General features: G+C 43.2%; 1 protein-coding gene across 1 annotated transcript in view; it reads left to right on the top strand.

Annotated features, from left to right (window-relative positions):
* Positions 1-22,091, top strand: part of MACROD2 (mono-ADP ribosylhydrolase 2) — a 2,853,334-nt gene that overhangs the window by 816,282 nt on the left and 2,014,961 nt on the right. Inside the window, exon 4 of the mRNA XM_077282574.1 lies at positions 6,880-6,909. Coding sequence (XP_077138689.1) covers positions 6,880-6,909 — 30 coding nt within the window. The remainder of the gene's footprint in view (positions 1-6,879; positions 6,910-22,091) is intronic.

The following is a 22,091-nucleotide window of genomic DNA, read 5'->3' as shown; positions in this document are numbered from 1 at the left end:
GGCAACAACCTAGCAGCAGGACTACCTCCTTTTGTGCAAGGATGAGCAGTGTCAGAGCCCTGTTAAATGACCTCCAGCATCCAAGTAACATACATGTCTGCTCAAACGGTCAGAAACCAACTCCATGAGGGTGGTGTGAGGGCCCAACATCCACAAGTGGGTGTTGTGCTTACAGCCCAACACCATGCCGGGCCATTGGCATTTGCCAGATATCACCAAGATTGGCTGACTCGACATTGGCGCCCAGTGCTCTTCATGTATGAGAGTAGATTCAAACTGAGTGCATGCAACAGATGTGACAAAATCTAATCTGGAGACGGTGTGGATAACGTTCTCCCTGCAACATCCTCCAGCATGACTGGTTTGGCTGTGGGTCAGGAATTATGTGGTGAGGCATTTCTTTGAAGGCCTACATAGCCTTCCATGTGCTAGCCAGAGGTACCCTGATTGCCATTAGGTACTAGGATGAAATCCTCAGACCCATTGTGAGACCATAAGTAGGGACAGTGGACCCTGGGTTCCTTATGATGCATGACAATGTTAGGCCTCAAGTGGCTAAAGTTTGGACACACCTTCTCATTTAAAGATTTTTCTGTATTTTCAGGACTATGAAAATTGTACATTTACACTGAAGGCATCAAAACTATGAATTAACACATGTGAAATTATATACTTAACAAAAAAGTGTGAAACAACTGAAATTACGTCTTATATTCTAGGTTCTTCAAAGTAGCCACCTTTTGCTTTGATGACTGCTTTGCACACTCTTGGCATTCTCTTGATGAGCTTCAAGAGGTAGTCACCGGGAATGGTTTTCACTTCACAGGTGTGCCCTGTCAGGTTTAATAAGTGGGATTTCTTGCCTTATAAATGGGGTTGGGACCATCAGTTGTGTTGTGCAGAAGTCTGGTGGATACACAGCTGATAGTCCTACTGAATAGACTGTTAGAATTTGTATTATGGCAAGAAAAAAGTAGCTTTTTTGTTAAGTATATAATTCCACTTGTGTTAATTCATAGTTTTGATGCCTTTAAATGAGAAGGTGTGTCCAAACTTTTGGTCTGTACTGGAATTAGCAAAGATTTGCAACTGGAATATTTAATTCAGTGATATCTAGAATGTGGTATTTTAGTGTTCCCTTTATATATATTTTTGTTTGAGCTGTGTATGTTTGTGTATACATATGTTGTGTGTGTGTGTGTGTGTGTGTGTGTGTGTGTGAGTGTGTGAGATATACATATGCAATGTGTGTGTGTAATTAACTTTTTTTGTTTAATTTTTGGTGACTTTTTTTTTAAAAGGGTTTTCAGGATTGATTACTATAGTTCTACTATATTATTATAGTATTATACTTAGTCATAGTATTGGAGCTTACCCACATTCACAAAAATGATGCTGTTTCAGGTTGTGAAAAAAGGTTTGTTTGTTTGTTTTTTGTACAATTCAGGGTGCCCCAGTTAAAGAACCTACCGCAATTACTTTAAAATGAACTGTGGCAAAGCTTTTGTAGTATGAGATTTTTTTTTGTGTGGACTCAATTCTGAGATGTACTAAATACGTGAGTGCCACTCTGAAAAAGGGGCATTGTCTGTGTGCCGAACTGTTGCTTTGCAGCACTGGGGTCCTAGGTTCAAATCCCACCAAGGACAATATCTGTATTGAGTTTTCTATGTTCTCCCTGTGTTTGTGTGGGTTTCTGCCCACACAACAAAGACATAATAATAGGTGTATCTAGATTGTGAGCTCCAATGGGGACAGTGATGATAATGTTGCTAAAGCATTGTGGTATATGATGGCGCTATAAAAGCAAAGCATAATAAATGTCAGCAGCCAGTTGGCTACGATGAAAACTTTTTTCACAGTCTTATTATATTTATTCATAACTCTGTAATGGTTCCAATTCTCTGACCCTCACCCCTGAGCTTGTGAAGTCTGTCAGTATACCATGAGATACTTTTTGGCCTTCAATACTTAAAATAATATATGCGTGACAACAAAAATCTCGAATTTAATGCGTTGGGTTTTTTGAAGCATGTGTTTTGCAACATTGGCTCATTCTTGCTTGTATTATATCATTGTAGAACATGAATTTGCTGACACCTTTGGACAGGCATAGGGCTAAGTACTTCTCATGCCTTTAATGGTCTAAGAAGAACCTTTCATTAAATTACTGTGCACTACTTTCATTTTAGCGATGTGTAGACACTGGATGTACTGAATGTGAAGTCAAGTCACGATTTGTGACTACTTTTGTAGATTGTTGCTGACGTTAAACTACTTGTTATGATTGCTCACCTCTTGTTGACATTCAATGCTGTCAATCATTCTACTTTCCTGACACATGTGACACTCCTCTTCTGGATTTAATCCTAACTCTCCTAGTTTTTTAGTGTCTGAGAATAAACTTTACAAAAGAACGTTTCCAGGTGATTCATATAACGTTTTGGAAGAAGGTTACTTTGCCTTTGCCTCTGCCACAGCCACTCCAGTGAGAGAATTAAGTCAGCCGTACATATTAGATATAGGCTTTTGGTTGAACAATGCTTTGACCAATTGATGGTTTGACAGCCATTTTTGCCTTCTCTTCCTTGCGCAAGAGACTTTGATAGTCTGAGCACACTTGGGATTTTCTGAGAAAGTCACCACCAGACATCTCAGCTACCTGCTTAAATCCGGGAGAACAATACAATCAGCAGTCTGAAATGAGACATGCGTGATCGACCACTTGCCCCGACGATCAGTTGACTGGTGCCCCCATACACATTAGCGCATCAGCTGAAACTGTTGATATACACGGTTTCAGTCAATAATAGTCATATATTCAATAGACTATTTTAGTAAGCGCTAATCTAAGTACTCGAGTGACGCCAAATAGACTGAAGTTAGTCTCCTGACTTGCAGTACAGCTGTCCAACCATAGCAAGAGCTGTAATTTTTCATCTATTTGTTACTTTGAGAATACTGGGTTAGAGCCAAGCAATCAAGTAGACTAGCAGTCACTCTCCAACCCTTTATATAAGCCTTAAGCTATGTTCACAAGCAGCGATTTTTCTGTTATTTTTTTTTCTGCTGTCAAAACCTGATTTATTGGCAGTAAAAATGCTACTCTCAGAATGCCCATTTTGCTGTGTTTTTGTCGCAGCAGTTTGTAGTGTACACATTTGATATGTGCTTTGTCTACAGTACATATTTAATAAAGTTAGTTTTACTTACCAAAAAAAGCTTCAAAAACCTCCCAGAAATATTTGTTGCATTTTTTGCAGGTTTTTGCACTTTCCCATTGCTTTCTATTGATAAAAAAACACTACAAAAACACTGAAAACATTAACTTGCTGCAGATTTTAAAAAATGCTGTAGTTCTCAGATTCAGTCTAAAAAAAAAAAAAAGCAATCGCGCATGAAATTTCTGAAATCTCATGGCTTTTACTGAAACTCTAGATAAGTTTTATAATTTGCATAAAAAAGTGCAGCAAAAAATGCTGCATTGCTGTTTAGCTTTAGGCTAGTTTCACACTAGCGTTAACTGCAATACGTCACAAATGCGTCGTTTTGCCGAAAATACGCATCCAGCAAAAGTTCTTGCTGGATACGTTTTTTCGTCATAGACTAACATTAGCGACGCATTTGCGACGCATTGCAAAACATTGCGTCCGTTTTGCGACGCTTGGGCGTGTGTTAGCGGACCGTCGGGAAAAAAAAAGTTACATGTAACGTTTTTTGCTCCCGACGGTCCGCTTTTTCCGACCGCGCATGCGCGGCCGGAACTCCGCACCCACTTCCCCGCACCTCACAATGGGGCAGCGGATGCGTGGGAAAAATGCATCCGCTGCCCCCGTTGTGCGGCGGAGACCACGCTAGCGTCGGGAACCTCGGCCCGACGCACAGCGACGGGTTGTTCCCGACGCTAGTGTGAAAGTAGCCTTACTGTTCTTGAACATTGATGCTGTTTTTGATGCAACCCAAAATACAGAGAAGAATAAAGAAGTCGTCTTAGTTGTGTGTTCTTTAAATTGGCTTTAAGAAAAAAAAACTTTGCTGAAAACGACATCAAAGACTGTGATGTGTGAACTCGATTTTGTGACACTATGGCACTTATCAACATAATCCACCTGGACATCGGTTATTTAGTTTCTGCTTTTCTCATCTTGGTTCTAAAAGATCAGAAGAGTCTGAAATCAGAGACACAAAAACATCTTGTTCACAGCGTTATATTACAAAACATGGTTTAGACATAATGACTATGTGCAGAAAGCTGGACGGTGCCGCACACACTCCACATACTGTATGTGTAGAGGGATTAGACTGGAGGCCTCACAGGGAAGGCAGATTATTTTAATACTGAATCCATGTTTTCATTGTTTTGATTCTAATGTCATATCCTGTGTTTTCAAGGGTAACCAAGAGACTGACCACATCACTAATATCACACCACGTTTCTTTGGCTAAAATTCCAGATGACATGGTTTAGGCAAAAAAATGTATGCGTTAGTGATGAGCGAATGTGCTCCCTTAAGGTGACTTGGGCATGCTCCAATATGTTTCATTAAATAATGTGTAGCAGAAGTAATAATCTCTTATAAACACCCACCACGCTCCGGCATTCATAGAAAGTGCACAATAACAGGCACAGGGGTCTAATCCAGACCCCCGGTTGTCATGACTACTAGTGATGAGCGAATGTGCTTGGATAAGGTAACTTTCAGTACCCGTGGTTGCATTCCTTAATGCTGTTTGACAGTCGCAACACATGCAGATATTGCTTAACAAACGGGCAATCCCTGCATGTGTTGCGGCTGTTGAGCAGCTGTGAGACATGCAGCTCGAACATATTTTTCAAGCATGTCAAAGACACTGTTAGCCAAGCATGCTCATGCGCTAACACCTTATTTACTCATCCCGATGACAACCAATCGGCGTCCCGCAATCATGTGATGGGAGCGCTAATGGGCGTATCTTGACGCATATCTGGTCTGCACAAGTTAAATGCCAATGTCATAGATTGACAGTCTCGGGTGGATCGCAATTCCAGCATTGGCTGTTAGAGGCACATGACATCTGATCAAATCAGCTATCATGTACCAGGAAAGATGCAGGCTCAGCGCCGGAGCCTGCATCAAATGCCAGGACATGTCATTGGTTGTAAAGGGGAGAACTTATCAGCACGATTTCACATTTTACTATAAAGGCATGGCCAAAATGGTGCTTTTATACTGATTAAATAGATAACTTCTAGTTCAGGAATCCTCATGTTGGTTGTTTAATATGCGTTTGAAGTTTTGATGTAATTTGCTTTGGATGCGTAGGGGTGGAACGGTGTTCAGGGTCTTTGGCCCCTGCCCCAGCCCCTCTGTCTGCATCTGGTGTCTGTATGACAGGTCTGAGTATGAGTGACTTGTCTCCTGTTTGAAAGTTTGCCCTGGATTTTCCTTACCACGGGTTGCGCTTGCGCAGATTGATGTTCTGGCGGTTTTCAGTAACATGGTGCCAGTGGAGGTGCCTGAGCAGATTGAGATCTTTTTCTCAATTATGTTCTTTAGAGGTTTAATTAAGCTGGCACCATTTTATTTAAGACTGCTGGGAGATCAAGCTATGCAAGCGCCGCCTCAGGTGTCTGTCATACGGAGATCCATAGAATAGGCGCTAAGTGTATAATCACTGGAAGAACAGCAGCTGGGACCCCACCATTCACATAAACGGGGGGCTAGAAAGCCTCTTGTATGATTGTAGTAGTAGTAGTGCACAATGCTCACCACTGCTTTATTCACTTCTTTGGAACTGATGGCTTTGCTCTCTTCTAAAGAAATATAGAACAATCACAGAAGGGGTACTAAGTTAAAGTGCATCCTTTCCGAGGTATCTATCTAATTTATTAGTCAGGTTGGTCAATGTTTTTCCCAACATGAAAGACTAACGCCTCCCATACACATTAGACTAATGCCAGCAGAGTTAATGGGTTCGTCCGAATCCCTAATGTATATTGGGTCGTGGACCAACTGGACTATTGGGGAAAATGTCAAACATTTCTGATGTCGGAGAGCCGATCGCCTTATTCTCCTCGAGAGAAGCCACCAGCAGATAGCAATGTGGAGAGCTTAATATGATTGGTTACATTAATAGAAACTTGTTCTAGAAATAGCTATTTCTCTATTAGGAAGGGTACTACTTATTTTGCTTATATAAATTTTGTCAGGAAAGCAATGCTTGAGAAATTCATTCCAGCGTTGATAGCCGCTGTGTTATAGTGTGCCATGTGTACAGCATCTCTTGGTTCCAATGTTTAGGATTGTCCAATTTGAGATGAAAACTTTTTTGTGGAATTAGAAATTGCAGTGCAAGGTTGTTCTTCACTTTATGTATCTTTTTCCAATAACTGTGCGGTTGAGCAGGAAAATACCTCTCGAGATTCAGTAAGTCAGCTTTGCGTAGGTGCTTTTTTTTCACACAAATCTTAAATTGAAAGTTTCTCTATTCCTTGTCATAGTTAACTAATCCTGTTTTCTGCCTTCTACTTCCCGGCCTTCCAATCTCATTCCAAACAAAATGTCTTCAAAGAAGACGTAGTGATGGTATTTAGATAATGTGAGATTTTTTTCGGTAGACATTGTGCTGAGAAAATGTTACCGTATATCCTGACAGCATTTTAATTAAATACTTTAGGATTCATCATCTGAAGTGTGGTATGAAACTGTTGATGCATAGTCTGTGAAAATAATTTAGGTTCAGTAAAAAATAAAAGAAAAATCCTCTGATGGGGACGTGAAAGGCAATAAAAGGTTTATTTTCATGAACTTCATCCTGCCATGATCAGCTCTCATTGTAATAGACCTGAAAGTTTTAATGGAATTTGTCATTTAATGTTTTTTTTTTTTTCTTTTTCAGCAAACTCGAGTCTTCTTGGCGGTGGGGGAGGTGAGTCTGTTATCTATTTTATATCTTGTAAATCTGCTCCTATATTGATGTGAGTACTAATTTATTTTATTTTTTTTACATAACTGTGTTTTATCATGAACAAATTCTAAGACCATGTTCAAATGTCCAGTATTCATCCTATAGAGCGGATTCAGCAATTCGCTGACAAAAATGTTGTGCAGACACAACTTTTTTGTCCTCCTGAAAAAATTAATTTCAACTGGATCCGTTTTTTTTTTTTTTCCATTGAAGTCTATAAAAAATGAATCTGTTAAGCCATCCATTTCTGTTCTTTTCCATTTGAAAAGGATTTGTTTTTTGCTTACTTTAGGTGCTAAAATAGATATTTAACACATACTACTGAACATGTGAACTTTAATAGATATTTAACACATACTACTGAACATGTGAACTTTAAACTAACATATACTACTGAACATGTGAACTTTAAACTAAAATTGTCTTTTTGGAATTGATCCAGTAAGCAAGAGAAGGATCATTTTCAAATGGGAGAAAACCGAATGGCTGCTTGACGGATCTATTTTCCCATAGACTTCAATGTTTAAAAAAAAAAAAACCCAGATCACGGTGAAATTAACTTTTTGTCCACCTGAAAAACTGTGAATGCACAACTTTTTTGTCCTCTGATTGATTCTGGATCCATTCTCTCTGATGGTTACTGGACATGTGAACAATAGCCTAAGGAACTCTAGTTTTGATATAATTATCTAATATATAGACAGAACAGTGTCTATACAATCCATGGACAAGCTAGATCATCCAGAGTGATACAGTCCATGTAATGCTTCGTTACTCTGGTGATGGCGCTACAGGAGAAATAAATGCTTGCTACCAAGGACATTGCAGCTGTTTACTTTTGGCTCCAACAGCTTGTGATCTGCTTTATGTTGAGCGGCAATGAAAATATATCCAAAATGCTAAAGGATTGGCACCACAAGTCACAGTTGATTAGTACCAACCAGGGGCCCCTGGAATAAGGGAACACTCCCTCCTGCTCTGCATTACCATAAAGTGCCTAATTTCTGATAGAAATCCACCAACACTTTAAATGCACCACAGTTAGTGCACTCAAAGCAGTTTAATAAAGTTAAACCAAGCAATAATATATGGGCAGAAGGTGTAAAGTGCAGGATTTAAAGCATGCTTGAATTGATAAACTAGGCTAAATGTATCATGAGAATAGATGAACTATATGAATAAAACCAAAATATGGATCACAAAGCTGCCACCAGGAATTCAAGGCCCCATTCTGGCACCATTTTCAGGCCCCCTCAAGACTCCGCCCAGGTTCCACATCAGCTTCGCCTCCATCCATTGTGCTCACTAGGGTTGAGCGACTTTCATTTTTTTAAGATCGAGTAGGGTTTTGGGAAACCCGATTTTGTCCAGAGTCGAGTCGAGTGCAGTCGGCCGATTATCGCTAAAAGTCGGGGATCGACCGAAACACGAAACCCAATGCAAGTCAATGGGGAAGCATAGTCGGCAGTGAGTGGAGGCCAGGAAAACACCTACAGTGCCCATTTTAATGCCAAAAACATCCATTCTTGTTTCTGAAGCTTGCCAATCTTAATTAACTGTATAATAATAGTTGGGCATAGGGAATTGGGGGAAAGTTGTGGGGGGAGTAGGGCTGGCTCAAGTTTTTCGTGGGCCCAGGAAATGCGGACTACGTCACGGCGGTGTTGCAGGGAAAGGTAAGTATTTAAACGTTGCAAGTGCTGTGATCCTGAGCAAGCAGGGGGGGGCCCACTCGTTCGCATTGGCACTGGCACAGGGCCCCTCAAAGTACGGCGGTGTGTTTGCATGGCGGGGGCGCCTCCCACCAGCAGCGACACTTTTGCGTACTCTGAGGGGCCCTGTGCCAGTGACGTCGCCAACGAGTATGCCCCCCCACCTGATGAAGGAACCTGCACTTTCATCTGCACCTTCCTCTTTGTCCCTGTGTAAGGTGGTATAACATGCGGGAAGGGGAACCTTACTTTCAGCAGGGTCAGATTCTGGCTGTGTAGAGTACAAGGGGAATGTAGTGGTCTAGGTCAATGTACCAGCAGACTCATTTAGCAGTGGCTGGGCAATGGGCAGGATGAGGAGGAAACAGATATAGGGCCAAAGAATAAAGTAGGCTAAATGCAGTTCAAAATTGGTAACAGGACTAAACAGGCGGCATTGCTTTGTTCAGTGGAGTAGCAAACCCAAGAGCAGCAGACACTGTTTCAAGGGCCTAACCACACTAGTAGGCCAAATGCAGTTTAATATCTGATAGTATAGGGCGAAAGCCAGAATGTGGAAGCTCAGCTTTGTTCAGTTGAGGACAACACCAGGGAGGGGCAGACACCTTTAGTAGGCCGGAAAAGCCTATTGCATTTTTTAAAATGGTAATTTGGAGCAGAAGGTTGAAGCTCAGCTTTATTTAGTTGAGGGCAACACCAGGGAGGGGCAGAAGCCGTTAGTAGGCCCTAACCACCATTTTGTTTTTTAAAAACCACTTAATGAGAGCCGGAAGGTTGAAGCTCAGCTTTATTCAGTTGAGGACAACACCAGGCAGGGGCACACAGACAGACACCTTTAGTAGGCCGGAAAAGCCTATTGCATTTTTTAAAATGGTAATTTGGAGCAGAAGGTTGAAGCTCAGCTTTATTTAGTTGAGGGCAACACCAGGGAGGGGCAGAAGCCGTTAGTAGGCCCTAACCACCATTTTGTTTTTTAAAAACCACTTAATGAGAGCCGGAAGGTTGAAGCTCAGCTTTATTCAGTTGAGGACAACACCAGGCAGGGGCACACAGACAGACACCTTTAGTAGGCCGGAAAAGCCTATTGCATTTTTTAAAATGGTAATTTGGAGCAGAAGGTTGAAGCTCAGCTTTATTTAGTTGAGGGCAACACCAGGGAGGGGCAGAAGCCGTTAGTAGGCCCTAACCACCATTTTGTTTTTTAAAAACCACTTAATGAGAGCCGGAAGGTTGAAGCTCAGCTTTATTCAGTTGAGGACAACACCAGGCAGGGGCACACAGACAGACACCTTTAGTAGGCCGGAAAAGCCTATTGCATTTTTTAAAATGGTAATTTGGAGCAGAAGGTTGAAGCTCAGCTTTATTTAGTTGAGGGCAACACCAGGGAGGGGCAGAAGCCGTTAGTAGGCCCTAACCACCATTTTGTTTTTTAAAAACCACTTAATGAGAGCCGGAAGGTTGAAGCTCAGCTTTATTCAGTTGAGGACAACACCAGGCAGGGGCACACAGACAGACACCTTTAGTAGGCCGGAAAAGCCTATTGCATTTTTTAAAATGGTAATTTGGAGCAGAAGGTTGAAGCTCAGCTTTATTTAGTTGAGGGCAACACCAGGGAGGGGCAGAAGCCGTTAGTAGGCCCTAACCACCATTTTGTTTTTTAAAAACCACTTAATGAGAGCCGGAAGGTTGAAGCTCAGCTTTATTCAGTTGAGGACAACACCAGGCAGGGGCACACAGACAGACACCTTTAGTAGGCCGGAAAAGCCTATTGCATTTTTTAAAATGGTAATTTGGAGCAGAAGGTTGAAGCTCAGCTTTATTTAGTTGAGGGCAACACCAGGGAGGGGCAGAAGCCGTTAGTAGGCCCTAACCACCATTTTGTTTTTTAAAAACCACTTAATGAGAGCCGGAAGGTTGAAGCTCAGCTTTATTCAGTTGAGGACAACACCAGGCAGGGGCACACAGACAGACACCTTTAGTAGGCCGGAAAAGCCTATTGCATTTTTTAAAATGGTAATTTGGAGCAGAAGGTTGAAGCTCAGCTTTATTTAGTTGAGGGCAACACCAGGGAGGGGCAGAAGCCGTTAGTAGGCCCTAACCACCATTTTGTTTTTTAAAAACCACTTAATGAGAGCCGGAAGGTTGAAGCTCAGCTTTATTCAGTTGAGGACAACACCAGGCAGGGGCACACAGACAGACACCTTTAGTAGGCCGGAAAAGCCTATTGCATTTTTTAAAATGGTAATTTGGAGCAGAAGGTTGAAGCTCAGCTTTATTTAGTTGAGGGCAACACCAGGGAGGGGCAGAAGCCGTTAGTAGGCCCTAACCACCATTTTGTTTTTTAAAAACCACTTAATGAGAGCCGGAAGGTTGAAGCTCAGCTTTATTCAGTTGAGGACAACACCAGGCAGGGGCACACAGACAGACACCTTTAGTAGGCCGGAAAAGCCTATTGCATTTTTTAAAATGGTAATTTGGAGCAGAAGGTTGAAGCTCAGCTTTATTTAGTTGAGGGCAACACCAGGGAGGGGCAGAAGCCGTTAGTAGGCCCTAACCACCATTTTGTTTTTTAAAAACCACTTAATGAGAGCCGGAAGGTTGAAGCTCAGCTTTATTCAGTTGAGGACAACACCAGGCAGGGGCACACAGACAGACACCTTTAGTAGGCCGGAAAAGCCTATTGCATTTTTTAAAATGGTAATTTGGAGCAGAAGGTTGAAGCTCAGCTTTATTCAGTTGAGGACAACACCAGGCAGGGGCACACAGACAGACACCTTTAGTAGGCCGGAAAAGCCTATTGCATTTTTTAAAATGGTAATTTGGAGCAGAAGGTTGAAGCTCAGCTTTATTTAGTTGAGGGCAACACCAGGGAGGGGCAGAAGCCGTTAGTAGGCCCTAACCAAAGTTGAAGGCCAAATGCAGTTTAATTTCTGATACTATAGGCCGAAAGCCAGAAGGTGGAAGCTCCGATTTAGACAGTGGAGGACAATTTGAATTAGGGACTGCAGACAGACTTAGTAGGCTGTCCCCTGTGGACCATGCATCCAACACATTAACCCATTGCGCCGTAATGGACACGTAATCTTCCGTGGCCATGCCTACAGGTCCATGCGTCTGTTGTCAGGTGCACCTTTGTACTCACAGATTGCCAGAGTGCATGGACAATGCGGTCTTCTACATGCTGGTGGAGGGTTGGGATGGCTTTCCTCGCAAAAGAAGTGTCGACTGGTTAGCTTGTAGCGTGGTACAGCGTAGTCCATCATGGCCTTATTAATAGTAAATAAAATATATAACTAGGCTCTATGAACTTTTAAATAGGTTCCAGGGGTACACGGGCAGCATTGGTGTGGTCAGTGGAGGAGTATTGCAAGTAGGGGCTGCAGACAGGCTATCAAAGGCCTAAAATACCAAACAGTAGGCACTCATGGCAGTTTTACATCGGTTACATGGATACACAGGCAGGCACTCCAGGCAGCATTGTGGTCAGTGGAGGAGTATTGCAAGTAGGGGCCGCAGACAGGCTATCAAAGGCCTAAAATAACAAACAGTAGGCAGTCATGGCAGTTTTACATCGGTTACATGGATACACAGGCAGGCAATCCAGGCAGCATTGTGGTCAGTGGAGGAGTATTGCAAGTAGGGGCCGCAGACAGGCTATCAAAGGCCTAAAATAACAAACAGTAGGCAGTCATGGCAGTTTTACATCGGTTACATGGATACACAGGCAGGCACTCCAGGCAGCATTGTGGTCAGTGGAGGAGTATTGCAAGTAGGGGCCGCAGACAGGCTATCAAAGGCCTAAAATAACAAACAATAGGCTCATTGCAGTTTTACAGCGGTTACATGGATAGACGGGCAGGCAGCTTGGTGGTGAGTGGAGGAGTATTTAAAGTAGGGACCGCAGACAGGCTTCAAAGGCCTAACATAAGAAAATGGGCTGGCTGTAGGCACTTTATAATTGGTTCCAGGGGTACACGGGCAGCAGTGGTCTGGTCAGTGGAGGACTAGTGGAAGGAGGGACCGCAGACAGGCTTCAAAGGCCTAACATAAAAAAATGGGCTGGCTGTAGGCACTTTATAATTGGTTCCAGGGGTACACGGGCAGCAGTGGTCTGGTCAGTGGAGGACTAGTGGAAGGAGGGACCGCAGACAGGCTTCAAAGGCCTAACATAAAAAAATGGGCTGGCTGTAGGCACTTTATAATTGGTTCCAGGGGTACACGGGCAGCAGTGGTCTGGTCAGTGGAGGACTAGTGGAAGGAGGGACCGCAGACAGGCTTCAAAGGCCTAACATAAAAAAATGGGCTGGCTGTAGGCACTTTATAATTGGTTCCAGGGGTACATGGGCAGCAGTGGTCTGGCCAGTGGAGGACTAGTGGAAGGAGGGACCGCAGACAGGCTTCAAAGGCCTAACATAAAAAAATGGGCTGGCTGTAGGCACTTTATAATTGGTTCCAGGGGTACACGGGCAGCAGTGGTCTGGCCAGTGGAGGACTAGTGGAAGGAGGGACCGCAGACAGGCTTCAAAGGCCTAACATAAAAAAATGGGCTGGCTGTAGGCACTTTATAATTGGTTCCAGGGGTACACGGGCAGCAGTGGTCTGGCCAGTGGAGGACTAGTGGAAGGAGGGACCGCAGACAGGCTTCAAAGGCCTAACATAAAAAAATGGGCTGGCTGTAGGCACTTTATAATTGGTTCCAGGGGTACACGGGCAGCAGTGGTCTGGTCAGTGGAGGACTAGTGGAAGGAGGGACCGCAGACAGGCTTCAAAGGCCTAACATAAAAAAATGGGCTGGCTGTAGGCACTTTATAATTGGTTCCAGGGGTACACGGGCAGCAGTGGTCTGGCCAGTGGAGGACTAGTGGAAGGAGGGACCGCAGACAGGCTTCAAAGGCCTAAAATAACAAACAATAGGCTCATGGCAGTTTTACAGCGGTTACATGGATACACAGGCAGCTTGGTGGTGAGTGGAGGAGTAGTGCAAGGAGTGTCTGTCCCAGTACTCCCAAAATATAAATAGATGTTAATGTCTCGCAAAACAACCAAAACAAAAAAAAAGGTGGCATACTTAGGTACAGGGGTGGGCTCATCTGCTGAGTTTCTGACATAGTAATTTGGCAGTAACTATTTAATGGTGCCAATATAGGACACAGACACAGACTACTTTAAGTTGCATCATAGATGTCTACAAATTTGTATTGTCAGTGCCAGACATTGAATGATGTCAGCGAATAGACTAAAGATTGGTGGAGCTGTGCGACATAATTTTGCATGTGGTAGAGCACATTTTGAGCTGGGGTAGGGGGGAACTCTCTAGAGGCCGGCGGGACCGCCCCAGGGCCCCTCATGTTACAACGGTGTGTCTGACGTTGGGTGCGCACCACCACCGCCAGAGACACTACATTGTACTATGAGGGACCCAGTAGCAATGCCGTCAACCAAAAGCGAGCACACCCACCTCTTCAGACAAACAGCAGTCTCACGGGTGCTTGCGCCAAGTCGCGATACCACGGCCCCGTGTGGGGAGTTTGGCCATTTAGGGAGGTGTAAACATGTCGTATGCTGTACAATCAGCTGCAGCAAATTAGACATTAGAAAAGTAATTCACAGGCAAGAGCCTTTCATAGGAAAGCTAGGTGTCGGCCGGGCAAGGTGGGGCAAAAGATTTCGAAATCCAGTTGTGGTTCATTTTAATGAATGTAAGATCGTCAACATTTTGGGTAGCCAGACGAGTCCTTTTTTCGGTTAATATTGAACCTGCAGCACTGAATACTCTTTCTGATAGGACACTTGCTGCCGGGCAAGCAAGCTCCTGCAATGCATATTCTGCCAATTCTGGCCAGGTGTCTAATTTGGAGGCCCAGTAATCAAATGGGAATGACGGTTGAGGGAGAACATCGATAAGGGATGAAAAATAGTTAGTAACCATACTGGACAAATGTTGTCTCCTGTCACTTTCAATTGATGCAGCAGTACCTGTCCTGTCTGCGGTCATAGCAAAATCACTCCACAACCTGGTCAGAAAACCCCTCTGTCCAACGCCACTTCTGATGTGTGCACCCCTAACACTCCTAGTCTGCTGCCCCCTGGAGCTCGTGTGAGAACGATCACGTGCGCTGTGTGCTGGGAATGCCTGAAGCAAACGGTCAACAAGAGTTGATTGTTTGGTTGCTAATATTAGTTCCAAGTTCTCATGTGGCATAATATTTTGCAATTTGCCTTTATAGCGTGGATCAAGGAGGCAGGCCAACCAGTAATCGTCATCGTTCATCATTTTCGTAATGCGTGTGTCCCTTTTTAGGATACGTAAGGCATAATCCGCCATGTGGGCCAAAGTTCCAGTTGTCAAATCTCCGGTTGTGATTGGTTGAGGGGCAGTTGCAGGCAAATCTACGTCACTTGTGTCCCTCAAAAAACCAGAACCCGGCCGTGACACGCAACCAATTTCCTGTGCCCCCGGGAAAGGTTCGGCATTAAAAATATACTCATCCCCATCATCCTCCTCGTCCTCCACCTCCTCTTCGCCCGCTACCTCGTCCTGTACACTGCCCTGACCAGACAATGGCTGACTGTCATCAAGGCTTTCCTCTTCCTCTGGTGCAGACGCCTGCTCCTTTATGTGCGTCAAACTTTGCATCAGCAGACGCATTAGGGGGATGCTCATGCTTATTACGGCGTTGTCTGCACTAACCAGCCGTGTGCATTCCTCAAAACACTGAAGGACTTGACACATGTCTTGTATCTTAGACCACTGCACACCTGACAACTCCATGTCTGCCATCCTACTGCCTGCCCGTGTATCCTCCCACAAATAAATAACAGCACGCCTCTGTTCGCACAGTCTCTGAAGCATGTGCAGTGTTGAGTTCCACCTTGTTGCAACGTCTATGATTAGGCGATGCTGGGGAAGGTTCAAAGACCGCTGATAGGTCTGCATACGGCTGGCGTGTACAGGCGAACGTCGGATATGTGAGCAAAGTGCACGCACTTTGAGGAGCAGGTCGGAGAACCCAGGATAAGTTTTCAATAAGCACTGCACCACCAGGTTTAAGGTGTGAGCCAGGCAAGGAATGTGTTTCAGTTGGGAAAGGGAGATGGCAGCCATGAAATTCCTTCCGTTATCACTCACTACCTTGCCTGCCTCAAGATCTACTGTGCCCAGCCACGACTGCGTTTCTTGTTGCAAGAACTCGGACAGAACTTCCGCGGTGTGTCTGTTGTCGCCCAAGCACTTCATAGCCAATACAGCCTGCTGACGCTTGGCAGTAGCTGGCCCATAATGGGACAACTGGTGTGCAACAGTGTCATCTGCCGATGGAGTGGTTGGCAGACTGCGTTCTGTGGAAGAGCTGTAGCTTCTGCAGGAGGAGGAGGAGGAGGAGGAGGGGGTGTGAACGCCTACAGCCAACTGTTTCCTAGACCGTGGGCTAGGCACAACTGTCCCTAAATTGATGTCGCCTGTGGACCCTGCATCCACCACATTCACCCAGTGTGCCGTGATGGACACATAACGTCCCTGGCCATGCCTACTGGTCCATGCATCTGTAGTCAGGTGCACCTTTGTACTCACAGATTGCCTGAGTGCATGGACGATGCGCTGTTTAACATGCTGGTGCAGGGCTGGGATGGCTTTTCTGGAAAAAAAGTGTCGACTGGGTAGCTCGTATCGTGGTTCAGCGTACTCCATCAGGGCTTTGAAAGCTTCGCTTTCAACTAACCGGTAGGGCATCATCTCTAACGAGATTAGTCTAGCTATGTGGGCGTTAAAACCCTGTGTACGCGGATGCGAGGATAAGTACTTCCTTTTTCTAACCAGAGTCTCATGTAGGGTGAGCTGGACTGGAGAGCTGGAGATCGTGGAACTTTCGGGTGTGCCGGTGTACATGGCAGACTGAGAGACGGTTGGAGACGGTATTGTTTCCGCCGGTGCCCTAGATGCAATATTTCCTCCTACAAAACTGGTGGTTCCCTGACCCTGACTGCTTTTGGCTGGCAAAGAAACCTGCACAGATACTGCCGGTGGTGCGGAAAATGGTGGCCTTACAGTGACGGAAGGGATGTTGCGTTGCTGACTAGCTTCATTGGCCGAGGGTGCTACAACCTTAAGGGACGTTTGGTAGTTAGTCCAGGCTTGAAAATGCATGGTGGTTAAGTGTCTATGCATGCAACTAGTATTTAGACTTTTCAGATTCTGACCTCTGCTTAAGCTAGTTGAACATTTTTGACAGATGACTTTGCGCTGATCAGTTGGATGTTGTTTAAAAAAATGCCAGACTGCACTCTTCCTAGACTCGGATCCCTTTTCAGGGATTGCAGACTGAGCTTTAACCGGATGGCCACGCTGTCCTCCAACAGGTTTTGGCTTTGACACGCGTTTTGGGCCAGATACGGGCCCGGCAGATGGAACCTGTTGCGATGTTGATGCCTGCTGCGGCCCCTCCTCCACCTCCGCTTCTGAACTACTGCCGCCTGCACCCTGTTCCCCCAATGGCTGCCAATCGGGGTCAATAACTGGGTCATCTATTACCTCCTCTTCGAGCTCGTGTGCAACTTCGTCTGTGTCACTGTGTCGGTCGGTGGTATAGCGTTCGTGGCGGGGCAACATAGTCTCATCAGGGTCTGATTGTGGATCTGTACCCTGAGAGGGCAATGTGGTGGTCTGAGTCAAAGGAGCAGCATAGTACTCTGGCTGTGGCTGTGCATCAGTGCACTCCATGTCAGAATATACTTGTAATGGGCATGGCCTGTTAAATGTTTCACTTTCTAAGCCAGGGACGGTATGTGTAAAGAGCTCCATGGAGTGACCCGTTGTGTCGCCTGCTGCATCCTTCTCTCTTGTTGTAGTTTTTGCTGAGGAGGACAAGGAAGCGACTTGTCCCTGACCGTGAACATCCACAAGCGACGCGCTGCTTTTACATTTACCAGTTTCGGAAGAGGAGGCAAAAGAGCTAGAGGCTGAGTCTGCAATGTAAGCCAAAACTTGCTGTTGCTGCTCCGCCTTTAAAAGCGGTTTTCCTACTCCCAGAAAAGAGAGCGTTCGAGGCCTTGTGTAGCCTGACGACGAAACTGGCTCCACAGCTCCAGACTTAGGTGGAATATTTTTATCCCCACGACCACCTGATGCTCCACTACCACTACCATCATTACCAGCTGACAATGAACGCCCACGACGACCTCTTGCACCAGACTTCCTCATTGTTTTAAAATCTTAACCAAAGTAACTTTATTTGTTGCTGTCAAACAACTTACACGGTGAGCTATAACTTCAGTATGATTTCAATATCCCTTAACAGGTTGGTGAGACCACAAGGAAAATCAGGCACAATGTTACACACTCTGTTTTCTGTGGCACAAAATCACAGAGATGACACACACGCAGGACTGTCACTCAAGCACTAATGTCAATATTAATCTCCCACCTAATTTATTTATTTTTTTTTCTCAGGGAGACTTTAGAAACCAAATAATATTAAAAAAAAAAAAAAAAAAGGCTTTCTATGGCCCACAATTAGAGAGAGAGAGAGGTGGCACACCCAGGAGTCAAGACTGGCGCACAAGCTGAAAGGGCAATATTACTCTCCCACTGTTTTTTTATGTATTTTTTGTTTTTTTAAGGGAGACTTTAGAAACCCAATAATATTTAAAAAAATAAATAAATAGGCTTTCTATGGCCCACTGAATGAGAGGGAGAGAGGTGGCACACCCAGGAGTCAAGACTGGCACACAAGCTGAAAGGGCAATATTACTCTCCCACTGTTTTTTTATGTATTTTTTGTTTTTTAAGGGAGACTTTAGAAACCCAATAATATTTAAAAAAAAAAATAAATAGGCTTTCTATGGCCCACTGAATGAGAGGGAGAGAGGTGGCACACCCAGGAGTCAAGACTGACACACAAGCTGAAAGGGCAATATTACTCTCCCACTGTTTTTTTATGTTTTTTTTTTTTTCAGGGAGACTTTAGAAACCAAATAATATTAAAAAAACCAAAAAAAAAAATAGCCTTTCTATGGCCCACTGAATGAGAGAGAGAGGTGGCACACCCAGGAGTCAAGACTGGCACACAAGCTGAAAGGGCAATATTACTCTCCCACTGTTTTTTTATGTATTTTTTGTTTTTTAAGGGAGACTTTAGAAACCCAATAATATTTAAAAAAAAAAAAAAAGGCTTTCTATGGCCCACTGAATGAGAGGGAGAGAGGTGGCACACCCAGGAGTCAAGACTGGCACACAAGCTGAAAGGGCAATATTACTCTCCCACTGTTTTTTTATGTTTTTTTTTTTTTTTTCAGGGAGACTTTAGAAACCAAATAATATTAAAAAAACCAAAAAAAAAATAGCCTTTCTATGGCCCACTGAATGAGAGAGAGAGGTGGCACACCCAGGAGTCAAGACTGGCACACAAGCTGAAAGGGCAATATTACTCTCCCACTGTTTTTTTATGTATTTTTTGTTTTTTAAGGGAGACTTTAGAAACCCAATAATATTTAAAAAAAAAAAAATAAATAGGCTTTCTATGGCCCACTGAATGAGAGGGAGAGAGGTGGCACACCCAGGAGTCAAGACTGGCACACAAGCTGAAAGGGCAATATTACTCTCCCACTGTTTTTTTATGTATTTTTTGTTTTTTAAGGGAGACTTTAGAAACCCAATAATATTTAAAAAAAAAAATAAATAGGCTTTCTATGGCCCACTGAATGAGAGGGAGAGAGGTGGCACACCCAGGAGTCAAGACTGACACACAAGCTGAAAGGGCAATATTACTCTCCCACTGTTTTTTTATGTTTTGTTTTTTTTTCAGGGAGACTTTAGAAACCAAATAATATTAAAAAAAACAAAAAAAAAATAGCCTTTCTATGGCCCACTGAATGAGAGAGAGAGGTGGCACACCCAGGAGTCAAGACTGGCACACAAGCTGAAAGGGCAATATTACTCTCCCACTGTTTTTTTTATGTATTTTTTGTTTTTTAAGGGAGACTTTAGAAACCCAATAATATTTAAAAAAAAAAATAAATAGGCTTTCTATGGCCCACTGAATGAGAGGGAGAGAGGTGGCACACCCAGGAGTCAAGACTGGCACACAAGCTGAAAGGGCAATATTACTCTCCCACTGTTTTTTTATGTCTTTTTTTTTTTTCAGGGAGACTTTAGAAACCAAATAATATTAAAAAAACCAAAAAAAAAAATAGCCTTTCTATGGCCCACTGAATGAGAGAGAGAGGTGGCACACCCAGGAGTCAAGACTGGCACACAAGCTGAAAGGGCAATATTACTCTCCCACTGTTGTTTTATGTTTTTTTTTTTTTTTTTCAGGGAGACTTTAGAAACCAAATAATATTAAAAAAAACCAAAAAAAAAAATAGCCTTTCTATGGCCCACTGAATGAGAGAGAGAGGTGGCACACCCAGTAGTCAAGACTGGCACACAAGCTGAAAGGGCAATATTACTCTCCCACTGTTTTTTTATGTATTTTTTGTTTTTTAAGGGAGACTTTAGAAACCCAATAATATTTAAAAAAATAAATAAATAGGCTTTCTATGGCCCACTGAATGAGAGAGAGGTGGCACACCCAGGAGTCAAGACTGGCACACAAGCTGAAAGGGCAATATTACTCTCCCACTGTTTTTTTATGTTTTTTTTTTTTTTTTCAGGGAGACTTTAGAAACCAAATAATATTAAAAAAACCAAAAAAAAAAATAGCCTTTCTGTGGCCCACTGAATGAGAGAGAGAGGTGGCACACCCAGGAGTCAAGACTGGCACACAAGCTGAAAGGGCAATATTACTCTCCCACTGTTTTTTTATGTATTTTTTGTTTTTTAAGGGAGACTTTAGAAACCCAATAATATTTAAAAAAATAAAAAAAAAAGGCTTTCTATGGCCCACTGAATGAGAGGGAGAGAGGTGGCACACCCAGGAGTCAAGACTGGCACACAAGCTGAAAGGGCAATATTACTCTCCCACTGTTTTTTTATTTATTTTTTTTTTTTCAGGGAGACTTTAGAAACCAAATAATAAGAAAAAAAATAAATAAATAGGCTTTCTATAGCCCACTGAATGAGAGATAGCACACACAGCAGTGGCACACAAGCCCTGACTGAGGCCAATATTTTTCTCCCACTGATTGATGTAGTGTTTTTGTGTTGAGGTAGATTTTAGAACACAAATCAAGGAAAAAAAAAAATGCTTTCTATGGCCCACTGAATGAGAGAGAGGTGGCACACCCAGGAGTCAAGACTGGCACACAAGCTGAAAGGGCAATATTACTCTCCCACTGTTTTTTTATGTATTTTTTGTTTTTTAAGGGAGACTTTAGAAACCCAATAATATTTTAAAAAAAAAAATAAATAGGCTTTCTATGGCCCACTGAATGAGAGGGAGAGAGGTGGCACACCCAGGAGTCAAGACTGGCACACAAGCTGAAAGGGCAATATTACTCTCCCACTGTTTTTTTATGTATTTTTTGTTTTTTAAGGGAGACTTTAGAAACCCAATAATATTTTAAAAAAAAAATAAATAGGCTTTCTATGGCCCACTGAATGAGAGGGAGAGAGGTGGCACACCCAGGAGTCAAGACTGGCACACAAGCTGAAAGGGCAATATTACTCTCCCACTGTTTTTTTATGTATTTTTTGTTTTTTAAGGGAGACTTTAGAAACCCAATAATATTTAAAAAAAAAAATAAATAGGCTTTCTATGGCCCACTGAATGAGAGGGAGAGAGGTGGCACACCCAGGAGTCAAGACTGGCACACAAGCTGAAAGGGCAATATTACTCTCCCACTGTTTTTTTTATGTTTTTTTTTTTTTTTTCAGGGAGACTTTAGAAACCAAATAATATTAAAAAAACCAAAAAAAAAAATAGCCTTTCTATGGCCCACTGAATGAGAGAGAGAGGTGGCACACCCAGGAGTCAAGACTGGCACACAAGCTGAAAGGGCAATATTACTCTCCCACTGTTTTTTTAGGTATTTTTTTTTTTTTCAGGGAGACTTTAGAAACCAAATAATATTAAAAAAAAATAAAAAATAAATAGGCTTTCTATAGCCCACTGAATGAGAGATAGCACACACAGCAGTGACACACAAGCCCTGACTGAGGCCAATATTTTTCTCCCACTGATTGATGTAGTGTTTTTGTGTTGAGGTAGAATTTAGAACACAAATCACGGAAAAAATAAATAGGCTTTCTATGGCCCACTCAGTGAGAGATGGCACACACAGGGATGGCACTGTAGCAGAAATGCCAATCTTAATCTCCCACAAAAAAAACAAAAAAAAAACAGGGACTGTCCTACAATTACTATCTCCCTGCAGTAATCTAAACCAGGTATGGCAGGCAGCAATAGGAGTGGACTGATGCACAAATTAAATAAAAAGTGTGGACAAACAAAAAAGATAGCTGTGCAGAAAGGAAGGAACAAGAGGATATGTGCT

Source organism: Ranitomeya variabilis, chromosome 2 (assembly GCF_051348905.1).
Source record: "Ranitomeya variabilis isolate aRanVar5 chromosome 2, aRanVar5.hap1, whole genome shotgun sequence".
Taxonomy (NCBI): domain Eukaryota; kingdom Metazoa; phylum Chordata; class Amphibia; order Anura; family Dendrobatidae; genus Ranitomeya; species Ranitomeya variabilis.
Note: the sequence above shows the minus strand (reverse complement) of the source record. Positions and strands in the feature narration are given on the sequence as shown.